This window comes from Vigna unguiculata, chromosome 9, assembly GCF_037176805.1.
Source record: "Vigna unguiculata cultivar grain cowpea cultivar isolate G323 ecotype 2 chromosome 9, ASM3717680v1, whole genome shotgun sequence".
In the NCBI taxonomy this organism is placed as follows: domain Eukaryota; kingdom Viridiplantae; phylum Streptophyta; class Magnoliopsida; order Fabales; family Fabaceae; genus Vigna; species Vigna unguiculata.
The window spans coordinates 35962928-35975089 of NC_140800.1; the positions used below are offsets into that span (position 1 = coordinate 35962928).

General features: G+C 37.2%; 1 protein-coding gene across 5 annotated transcripts; it reads right to left on the minus strand.

Annotated features, from left to right (window-relative positions):
- Positions 1-1249: 1249 nt before the first annotated feature.
- LOC146883950 (zinc ion binding protein) lies at positions 1250-11836 on the minus strand. 5 transcript variants are annotated; one of them, XM_085666566.1, is made up of 7 exons: positions 10141-11836; positions 9663-9718; positions 2957-3226; positions 2627-2863; positions 2366-2485; positions 2110-2238; positions 1250-1587 (listed from the first exon to the last, which is right to left on the minus strand). In XM_085666566.1, the coding sequence occupies exons 1-7, from the start codon at positions 11756-11758 to the stop codon at positions 1576-1578; spliced, it is 2442 nt and encodes an 813-aa protein (XP_085522692.1). In that variant the 5' UTR covers positions 11759-11836; the 3' UTR covers positions 1250-1575. The 5 variants fall into 5 exon arrangements, with proteins under 5 accessions (XP_085522692.1, XP_085522689.1, XP_085522688.1 ...); XM_085666563.1 differs by having other exon boundaries at positions 1250-1611; XM_085666562.1 differs by having other exon boundaries at positions 1250-1812.
- Between the last annotated feature and the right edge of the window lie 326 nt (positions 11837-12162).

The following is a 12162-nucleotide window of genomic DNA, read 5'->3' on the forward strand; positions in this document are numbered from 1 at the left end:
CAATTTTTATTTTTTTATCTCTACGTAATTTTTTATATAGTAATTTTACTCAACTAACAAGACAGTATAAATAGTTTTGTATTCTTTCACTAGGGTTCGTGAGAAAGGTCCTCTTTTTGTTTTCTCTATCTGTGTTCACATCTTCCATATAATTGTATTTTGTGTGTTTGATGATTTGTGCCAAAGAGGTGTAACCGTGCATGACTGAAGAAGGTGTACACGTGCTATACAGTTGTGTGTGCGTGGCATAGGCAAAGGGCTTGTGCAGACATGTTTACTGTCCATGGTCCAACAGTATTAGATTAGAAATACGTACTTTGCATGTTTATGAAATAGTTTAAGTTTAAGAGGGAGAAAAAATTTCAGACTTTTAAGATATTATAAGTCTACGATCAAGTATATTTTATTGACAATTAAGATGAGATTTTATTATTTTAATTCATTTTATTTATATAATTATTTTTAATAATATTTTATATATTATAATTTTTTATTAAATAAAAAAACTTATAGATATGTCAACTAAAAAAATTGAATCAAATTATTTAAAAATCCAAAAGAAAGATAAAAGTTAAGACTAATTGCATCATAAAAATAGATAAGAAAATTAAACTAAAAAATACAAGTGAGTGTGCTTTTTGAATAGACAAGGTAATATCAATATAAATATAAATAAAAAAACCAATGGAAAAAGATAAGTAACTAATGAGAATAAGTCATGATAGTGATTAATTTTTTTTTTTAAAACTTAATCGAATTACTCTTATCATCTAATTTATTAAAATAAAAATATTAAATAAAATTAAATTTTACAATTTAATAAATTTAAATAAAATATCTTATTTTTTAAATTTATTTTAGGTCTCCAAAATTCTTCATCTACTCCTTTGATTGATTAACATGTCCTCTGTCCAACATTAAAGGCCAATGTGTATTTAAAATGTATTTAGTTTAAATAAGAAAACTAAAGTAACAGGTTTCAGTTAAATAAACTTTTACCTCTTGAATTTTGTTTGTTTTTTGTTTTATAATGAAGACAAAAATCAATTAATACGGTTAATTGTAAAGGGTGAATATGTATGTTGCAAAATGAGATAATCATGAGATGTAATTGATTATGTAAAATTTTTATTGAAAATTGCTTCCTCCATTAAATCTCCCTTTTCAATGAATGATGAAAACATTTATAAAAACCAACAAGGCGAAATCATTTTGTACCAAAAAAGGAAAAAGAAAAAGTAGAACTAACTGGCGCAAAAATCTGCACTGAAACTTGGCATGTATCCTGAATCTGAACCGAGTTATTTACTATGGTGTATTACATTAAGTATACACCGCAACAGTTTCAAATTAGATACAAACCTCAAGCATCAAGCCCGAGAAAGAAATAGTGTAAAATATGTACAGAACACCTTTCCGTATCACTTGGATCATACTATCTGTATCTATGTCGAAAATGTCACTCCAAAACCTAGCATCACAAGGATGATGCATAATTTAAGATAAAAAAAAATTGCTGCAACTTGAGCAGCCAAACCATGAGTTGAGCAGATGCACACAACTAACTCTTACTATTTACTGATAAACCTGGAGGAACCAAATCAACAATAGCTGTTGAGTGTTAAAAATTCACAAGCATAATAAAAAGACAAATGCAGTGATAACAAGTCAACCATTATATCAGCTGGTAGTGTCTTGCACTCCATAGATGTTTGTCAAACATCGACTCTCCTTTTAGAACACGATAAGAAGTCATGTTGCCAAATAATTGAGATGTGAAAAGGACAATATTTCCTGGTTGATCATATCTGCCTATAGAATTCAATTGGTATGGTTTACAATAAGCACTCTCTTCTATTGAATGGGGAGAAAAGAGCAATCTCTAAATGGCTCCAGGTTGAATTATTCTCTCTTTTCCATTTAGAAAGACAAATAAGCAAGTGCAAGGGGAAATGTGTTATTAAAAATGAACAAAATTTACGGGCTGTGAGCTGTGACTTCTTTTATATAAAATATTTTATTAAAGCAACACTTAAATTAGCTCTCTTAATACACTTCATCGAGGCCTGAATTTAAAAATTAAAATAATTGGATGAAGTGAATGAATACCTTAATAGACTTGTCAGTATATCCGACGTACAGTTTTCCTTGGCTGTATAATATAGTTGTAACAGTAGAACGGTATGGAATGGATCCATATGGTTTGACATCCAGTTCAAATTCGTCTCCAGATAATTCCTACAATTCACCAAATTCTATAATGAATTTCTAGGGTATTTGAATAAACAATATTAAATAAAATATTATAAGCTGAGCAAATTGCCTTGTAATTTCCAAGACAGAGCACAAGATGTTGCATTTCTACCTGTATATTAACATTTGTGTCCGAACCTCCTGTGTAAAGACATTTTCCCTGCATACTCATTGCAAAAATGGCTCCGTTATGCAATGTTTTGGACTTCATGAACACATCATTCCTCCAGACCTAAACAAACAAATGATAAAAGAGATCTTAAACAATATTGACAGGAGTTAATTGTATGGGTCAAGTCCATATTTGACTTCAATTGGGCTACAAAATTCACCATTAATCTTCAAAAGGGTAAAATATGGAAAAATAAGAAACCTTTATGCATCCATTCTCATGTGCTGCAACAAGCAAATGCCTATCTACAGTAATAGCCAGGATAGAGTGCATATCTGCAATCCTATCTTCCCCCAGAACTGTCAATGGACAGTGGTCATTTAGACTCCACAACCGAACTGTACCATCCCAACTACCACTGTAAAGAACCTCATCACAAATAGCAAGTGTGGAAACTACAGATTTATGACCAGTCATTGTGCATATCAAAGTTTCATCCTGAGAAAAGTTATAGAAACCCAAAGAATCATTGACCAATGAAGTTTCAATTTTAGGCAGCAAATAAGTAATCAAAGAAAGTTAAAGACTCACCTCTAATGACCAAGCTTTTATTGTTCTATCTCCGCTTCCGGTGTAAAGAGAATAATTTTTGGAAACAGCCAAGGAGTGGATACCACTAAAACGCCAATCCTGCTTCTCATACCATTTCCTTAAGGGATCTCGCCTAAAAGGGGCAGTTCCCCAAATAAATATGCCCCCTCCACTGTCACCACTTATGCACAATGGTTCTTTTCCATCTACACAAACTAGGGCCATGATTTTATTCTCATGACCACTAAATCTGTGTAAAGGAGAAAGGTCCTACATAAATTATACTAAATGAGAAAATCTCATTATATCTGAATCTGAAAGTCCGTGAAACAGCTTGTACAATAACAACCACAGTAATCTATAGAAAATATCGCGGCCCTTCAAACTTTGTAATCATCATTGTTAAGATATCATTAATATCTTATTTTCTGTTTCTATAGTTATTATTCATCATATGTATTTTGGGCTTAGACCATATTTTCTTTATTATAAATACAGTCCCTATGTGTATTTCTACACAAGGAGATTAATCTCAAACCTAGTTTCACTATATTTAATTTGGTATCTAGAGCCTAAGGATTTCTTTTTCACCTCTGTCATTGATCCACTGCCAGCACCGCCTTCCACGGTCGTCGGCCGCCGTCCGCCGTCACCGGAGATCCAGTTTCGACCGGCGACCACATGGTTGTGATCGTCTCGGCCAAGCAACCTCAACGCCGTTGGTTTCACGGTCATCGGAGGTCCCACGCCGTCCAAATGTTTTAGCCGTTGTCTGCTTCCACCGCGGTGGCGACGCATGCATAGTCATTTCCGGTGCCAATCACCACTACTGCACTCGCCTCATCCTCGGCTTTCCAGATATGGGCTACGTGTTTCCTTTGGCGCACTTTCAATTTTTAGGCTTTCTCTCTCCCCTCCATAGCGTCTTTTGTTGCTGCTTTGTCCACTTTCGTTGTCTCCATGTCTGATTCGTCCGTTTTCCCCCCAAATGTTAATGTGCACTTGCCCATTGATAAGTTAGATGGCAAGAATTATTCGACATGGGCATTCGACGTTAAACTTTGGCTTGAGAGTCAAGGGTATCTTGATCATCCTCAAAGTGATTGATGTTGATCCCACTAAGTTTCCTCGTTGGAAGAGAATTGATGCTGATTTATGCATGGTTCTCAAGAATACGATTTACACTTCTTTGAAACCACTGTTTAGTGCCTACGGTGCATTTTATGAAGTCTGGAACATGCCAAATTACTGTACACCAATGACATTCAACGTCTATATGGTGTTTGTCATGACCTGCTTAATGTTGTTGCTTCTCGACTGTGGCAGATTATGTGGGTAAGGTGAATGATCTTTTTCATGAATTTTGTGAAGTATTACCTCCTGCCTCTACTTCTACTGAAGAAATCGAGCAACAATCACATTTTTTCATGGTTGTGATGTTACACGGACTTCCTGAAAAATATTTCTATGTCTGTGATCATATTTTGGGTTTTACTGTTATACCCAATTTTACCTCTACTTGTTCTACCCTTTTGCGTGTGCCTTGTCAACCTTCTGCTGATCCACCTGTCCATGCCAATGATTCCTCTGCTTTGGTATCTCTACGTGATGATCGCCATCACTCATGCAAGACCGAAAAAAGGGCGTCACAAGTGTGATCATTGTGACAAGTTTGGCCACAAAATTGATCGGTGTTATGTTTTACATGGTCATCCTCCTCGATCTGCTGCTGTTGTTCACAGTGATCCTCCGTCACAACCATCTCCTGTGGATCCTCATTCATTTGTTTCCACCACCGACAAATCTGCTCTCTTCAATGAATTTCTCAAATGGAGTGAGGATTGTAAGCTTTCTAGTTCCACAGCTTCTGTTGTCCACACAGGTACATCTTTTGCTGGTCTGACTCAATCTATGTTTGTTGGTCCCTGGGTGTTCGACTCAGGTGCCACCGATCACATTACTGGTAAGAAATCTTTGTTTTCCTTTTTGTCCTCTCTGAATAATTTACCCTCTATTACAATGGCTAATGGGACTCGTGTTTTAGATGGTGTTGGGACTGTCGATCTTTTTCCTTTTTTATCCATTGATAATGTTCTTTATGTCCCTGGATCTCCTTTTAACTTATTATCCACTAGTCATCTAACTTGACCTCTTGATTGTGTTATTTCCTTTACCCAATCTTCTGTTTGTTTACAGGACCGGAGTTCGAGACAGGTGATTGGCACCGGATGTGAGTCCCACAGACTTTATCATCTCTGCCCTTCTTCTCATGTTGGCGCAATCATGGAGTCTCTACCTCTTCTTCTTCATGCTCAGTTAGGCCATCCTAGTCTTGCCAAGTTGCAGCAACTTGTTCCTGGCTTCTCCAAGTTGTCCAAGTTGGTGTGTGAGTCATGTCAGTTAGGCAAGCATAATTGTAGTTCTTTTCCTCGTAGTGTCGCGCACAGTGCTTCGTCCCCTTTTGCCTTAGTTCACTCTAACATTTGGGGACATAGTCATGTTGCATCTAGTCTAGGTTTTCAATACTTTGTTACTTTTATTGATGATTATTCACGATGTACTTAGTTATTTTTCGGTTAAAATACTCCGATGATCCTCGTTTTGGTTCAGAAATCTCAAATTGGTTCTCGAATTTTAATTGATCTCAATTTCGTCCTCATTTTTGTAAATGTGTTTTAAATCAACCATTTCCGTTATCAGTTCACAAACAGCGTTTATTCCTGTGACGTGTCATTCAGTTGTTTTGGAACATGTGTTCTTGGTTTCTCTTTTAAAAAGTTCATAACTTTTGAAGCTTAGGGTTTGAAAAGGGTGAGGTGAAGTTGTCTCCTGCGTTCTGATTTGGTAAGATTGGTAATGTCTCTCTTTCGTTCTTGCTCGTCCTGCACTTGCAATGGTTGGGAAATGAAAGATTCCAACGTTTCTTCTCATGGAGGTGCGGTGAGGAGGTTCGATTTAACACCTGTTTGCTATTGCGGTGAAAAGGCAATCACGAGAACTGCTAGAACTCCTAAGAACATGGGGAGAAATTTTTGGGGTTGCCGAAAGTTCAAGTTATGAAATTTGTTGTTTTGGTGGACGTTTTTTTTCGTATTTTGATTTTGGAAAACCTAATTTTGTAATTGGTATGTAATTGGTGGTGTTGATTTTTCGTTGGACAGGGTGGAAGTGAAGAAGTTGTTGGCTGCAATTTTTTTTCATGGTGCAGTGAAAATCGCATTCACTACCTTCACCACCCAATTCCAATCCCTAATTCAGTAATTTAGGGTTTCAAGGATTGTGCTTATTTTAATTATCAGGGTCCACACACCCATTTTTCAGTCCTCAAAATAATGCATAAAGCCATGTCAGAAAATTAAAATGAAGTTAACGTTAAAAATTTTAACACTGTTAACGATTGGGTTGATTTAAAACACATTTACAAAAATGAGGACGAAATTGAGATTAATTAAAATTCGAGGACCAATTTGAGATTTCTAAACCAAAATGAGGACTATCGGAGTATTTTAACCTTATTTTTAATGAAAAGTCGTTCTGAATTATTTCATATCTTTCAATCTTTTTTTAATGAAATTGAAACTCAATTTGGTGTTCCTATTAAAATTTTGCGAAGTGATAATGGTCATGAATATCTTTCCAATTCTTTTAAACAATTTATGGCTTTGTGTGGCATTCTGCATCAAACTTCTTGCGCATATACACCTCAACAAAATGGGGTGGCTAAACGGAAAAATAGACATCTTATTGAACAACTCACACTCTTTTAATTCATGGTGTGGGGTGATGTTGTTCTTACCGCCTGTTATTTTATTAATCGCATGTCTTCTTCAGTTTTAAATAACAACATACTTCATTCTATTTTATTTCCTCATGGACCTCTTCATCCCTTACCTCTCAAGGTTTTTGGATTTACATGTTTTGTGCACAATTTTAGTCCTGGGCTTGATAAATTATCTTCTCGATCACACAAATGTATTTTTTAAGGGTTTACGCGATCCCAAAAAGGATACAACTATTTTGTTTGTGCATATGTCGTCACCTTCAATGAGTCTTCCTTTTACTATAAAAGTTCTTCTCATTCCACTGAGTCTCCATCTAATACCGTCGATTTTCCTAGTCCCGTCAATATTCCTATGATTTGTGTTCTTCCAGGTGTGCCTTGTAGGCCATCAGTTTTTGCTCCACTACCTCTTCAAGTTTATAGTCGCTGCCATTGTCCTCAACAACAAGCAAGTGACTCACCTCAAGTGCCAACTAGTGTGTCTCTTCCGAATCCGACAACTAAGTCTCCCCTTCCACCGAGTGACCTTCCAATCGCCCTCAGAAAAGGTATTTGTTCTACACACGTAATCTTTCTCCTCATTATATTGCTTTAAGTTACCATAGATTGTCTTAACCTTTTTATGCCTGTCTTTCGTCTATTTCTTCTGTGACCATTCCTAAATTTGTTCATGCCTTAGCCCATCCTGGTTGGTGTAAGACCATGCTCGATGAACTGAGTGTTCTTCATAATAGTGGAACTTAGGAGTTTTTTCCATTACCATCTGGAAAATCTGTTGTTGGTTGTAGGTGGAATTTTGCTATTAAAGTTGGACCTGATAGTACTATTGATCATCTCAAAGGACGTCTTGTGGCCAAAGGTTACACCCAAATTTTTGGGTTGGATTATGGTGATACTTTTTCTCCAGTAGTGAAGATGGCTTCTGTTTGTTTATTTATTGCCATGGCGGCTCTTCAAAAGTGGCCTCTTTATCAACTAGACGTTAAAACGCATTCCTCAATGGCGATTTGCAAGAAGAGATTTATATGGAGCAACCTCCTGGGTTTGTTGCTTAGGAGTAGTCTTCTGGGTTGGTATGTCGTATTCGCAAATCTTTATATGGCCTAAAACAGTCTCCAAGGGCCTGCTTTGGAAAATTTAGCAATGTTGTTCAACAATTTTGTATGACTCGGTGTGAGGCAAATCATTCAGTTTTTTATCGTCACTCAAGTGTTGGATGTGTCTACTTGATAGTGTATATTGATGACATCGTTCTTACCGACAGTGATAACCATGGCATCTCTTAGATGAAACAACATCTTTGTGATCATTTTCAAACTAAAGATCTTGGAAAACTCAGATATTTCTTGGGTATTGAGGTGGCACAGTCCAACAAAGATGGTATTGTTATTTCTCAAAGGAAGTATGCACGAGATATTTTGGAAGAAATTGGGTTATTGAGTTCAAAATCTGTTGACACACCCATGGATCCCAATACTAAACTTCTATCAAATCAGGGGAAGCCTATGTCAGATCCCGAACAATATAGAAGATTAGTTGGGAAATTGAATTATCTTACAGTTATTTGTCCTGACATTTTCTTTGCAGTCAGTGTGGTAAGCCAATTTCTTAATTCTCCGTGCGAAGATCATTGGAATGCAGTCATTCGTATACTGAAGTACATTAAAGGATCTCTTGGAAAATGATTGTTATATGGTTCTAATAACATACAAGAGTTGTTTATTATTCAAATGTTGATTGGGCAGAATCTCCTTCTGATGGAAGGTCTATATACATATATTGTGTCTCCATTGGAGGTAACTTGATGTCTTAGAAAAGCGAGAAACAAAGTGTTGTGGCAAGGTGTAGTGCAGAAGCAGAATATAAAGTCATGACTTCAGCCACTTGTGAGCTTGTTTGGCTTAAGTTGTTGCTCAAAGAGTTATAGTTTGGAGACGTTAATCAAATAACACTTATATGGGATAATCAAGCTACTCTTCATATCAGTTCTAATAATGTGTTTCATGAGAGGACTAAACACATTGAGATTGACTGTCATTTCATTCGAGAAAAGATTATGTTTGAGGATATCAAGACTGAGTTTGTTAACTCAAATGATCAGTTAACATATATTTTCACTAAGTTTTTACGAGGATCAAGAATTAGTTATATTTGTAACAAGCTTGGTACATACGATTTGTATGCACCAGCTTGAGGGGGAGTGTTAAGATATCATTAATATCTTATTTTTTGTTTCTATTGTTATTATTCTTCATATGTATTTTGGGCTTAGCCCATATTTTCTTTATTATAAATACAGCCCATATGTATATTTTCTACACAAGGGAGATTAATCTCAAACCTAGTTTCACTATATTTGATTATCATAAATCATGCTTTGATGTTGCATAACAATCTAGCATCCAAGATGGTACTTTTTATCTATCCACGTAAGACAAAGAATGCAACAATTCTACATAGCACAAGGTAGGAAGAGTCTACGAGCATCTGAAGGAAGTATTCCAGAAGCAATTTGTCTTATAAAATAGAATTCTAATATAGAATTCTAATATTGAAACTCCACTTGAGTAGACCTTCTTAGTTAGGCTGTGTATGCAAGTTTTAGATTTTGACATTAAAAAGGAAGCCAGCAAATCACAAGTGGAAAAAAAAATATATCCCAATCATTTTCCTCTCTCTTCTCTTATTTATTTAGCTATTAATATTATCACTGAATATTTATCAGAAGGTATCTACTAATGGAGTCAAGGGAGGAAAGAACCTTGAAGAACTATTTATCAGAAAATATCGAAGAATTTTTCTAATTCTGCCGCATTTACTGAAACAATAATGAAGGGATCCTCATGCGAAGATTATAAATGAGATCATGCTATTTGGAATGTGCCGAGTAGAATGTGACACATCATTTTGTTTTAAAATTGTTACCTTCAAGGACCATACGCAAACAGTTTTGTCAAATGAGGAGCTGAACAAATACCCACCTGCAAAACTAAACAAATACTCATTTAGAACGAAATATAATTTTGCATTGCATAATCACCACATCTTCTTACAGATTAGAAGAGTACAAATGAAACTCTGACCATGCATAATTGTATAGATGAAGCAGCCTATATCCAGATACTGAATGAGAGCTTAGTTTATAAGTTTCATTAAACCATGTGGTTTCAAACTATATTAATGCAATGCACAGAAAGCATGAGAAACTATGACCAAATCAATTGAAAAGCCTCACATTCAACTGGCCTTCAAAGGATCCAACCCATGCCATGTGTCAATTATTAGATAACTTATTCATCACCCATAACTAGTCTTAAGGATATTGTCACTCAAACATTCAAAGAATGATATCACGAGATATGATTAGTAGAAATAACATTGAACATAAACTTAGAATTCAGACCTCCAACAGCCAATCCACTGACAAAATCAAGATGGCCTCGCAGATGTTTGAGTTCAGTCAATCCCCCAGATAAACCAGCAGCAGAGTCCTCATCAGACTTGTCTTGGCCATCTTGAGCAAAATTTGGTTGACCACCAATTTGTTTCTCCCGCAACTCAAACTCTCTTGGTTCGTCAGACCATTCCTTAGGCAACAGAGACAGCTCCCCTAGAACCAAACAGCGACCTGTACTGTCCTTACTTATGGTGACCTCTAAGTTGCCCAGAATTTCAAATTGAGGTTTGACTAACATATCCTGAATGCACTTCCTTACATCTACCACATCTGGACGGTTTCCTGGATTGACGTCCAAACATTTGCAAAGAGTCTTCCCCAGTGACAGATACTCAGAGCCTAGTTTGTCTTCCAAAACAGAACTAACTTTCTCCACCCAACACACATAACTAGCTGTGCTATCACCATCACTCTCTTCATTCATTTCCAAGGTATTCCGAGGCAGCACATTTCCAATAAGAAGCCACAACAGTACACGGGCCAATGACCATACATCTGAGCCATACCCTATTGGATATCTGAAACGCCCACCATCAGGACCAGATCTCCTCTTGTGCAACAACTCATACAAAACCTCAGGACTTACAAAAATCTCATTTTCCAAGCAATCTTTAGACATTGCTTCTTTCTCATGTTTACTGAAAACAGCGTGCAACCGCCTTCCCATTCCCAATACCTCATTCAAATCAACACAAATCCCACCGAGCTCATCAAAAGAGAAACAAGAAAGCCCTAAACAACCAGCAACCAAACCTTCCAAATGCAAAGAAAGCACAGCTTCACATATACCCCTCCCAATCGTTAAAAAACTAAAAATCCCACCAGTGTCCAACTCCAAACCACCCTCATTCCCACCAACAAATCCATTTCTCAATTCACCAAACTTGTCTAAAAGATTACCACTTTGCCTCTCAAACACCATATACAGAGGTCCCTCCACCCCTTCACTCCACAACCCAAAAACCCTACACACCCTACTCTGCCTCACGGAAGCTTCAAGAATCCATGCTAACTCCTCTCTCGCAGCCTCGCTCATCCCCTCCAAACACTTAATCACCCATGCAACATAACTAAACCTAAACTTAGAGTCATTCCCAGGAGAGAAACAAACAATCGGAGCGAGACTCACGCAGCGGTTAACTCCGAAACAAACCCTACCCTTGGACGAACTGAACCGGCCATGACAATGATCGTCAGTTAAAACAGCGTCGCGCGGAAGAATCCAATTCTTCCATGCATCATAGAACTCAGGGGACCAGAACGAAGAGTGATCGTAACCAGAATTGACCGTGGACCGTTTGTTGTGGGAACGATTAGAAGAAGAAGGGAAGTGTTGGAGCGAGAGTCTGAGGAGGTCGATGTTTTTGGGAAGAGAAGAAGGGCCTTGTTGAGAAGGATACTTCACGAGTTGGGTGCAAGCGGGGCACCGAATAGTATCCGGGTACCGCTGCGGAAGCTCCACGAGACAAACTTCGCAAACCGAGTGTCCACATGATAAGACCCGAGGAATTGCGTCGCGGTCGTCGAAGGATTGAAGGCACACTGGGCACTCCGGCAGCTCCATTGCCGGCGGTGGTAAGCGAAGTTAGTAACTTAGTTACAAGACCCGAAACTAATTGTTTTAAAACGGTGTCGTTTCTTATGCGGGTTCTGTTTTTTATTTTTTACGTTTATATATGCATTTATTATCACAAACTACAGTTTCACGTTACCTGTTGACCTGACTCAGGTGTAGGGATGGCAACGGGACGGGGCGGGGACGGGTTTCACTATCCCATACCCATCCCCGCATAAAAAATTCATCCTCATTTCCATATCCAAACCCAACGGGTATCAAACTTTTTTCCCATCCCCATCTCCACCGAGTAACGGGTATAATCTCGTACCCATACCCGTACCCATGTTCTAACTACTTCAATATTAATTTTTATAAAAGAAAAAAAAATTACGGTAAAGAAAACATAATAT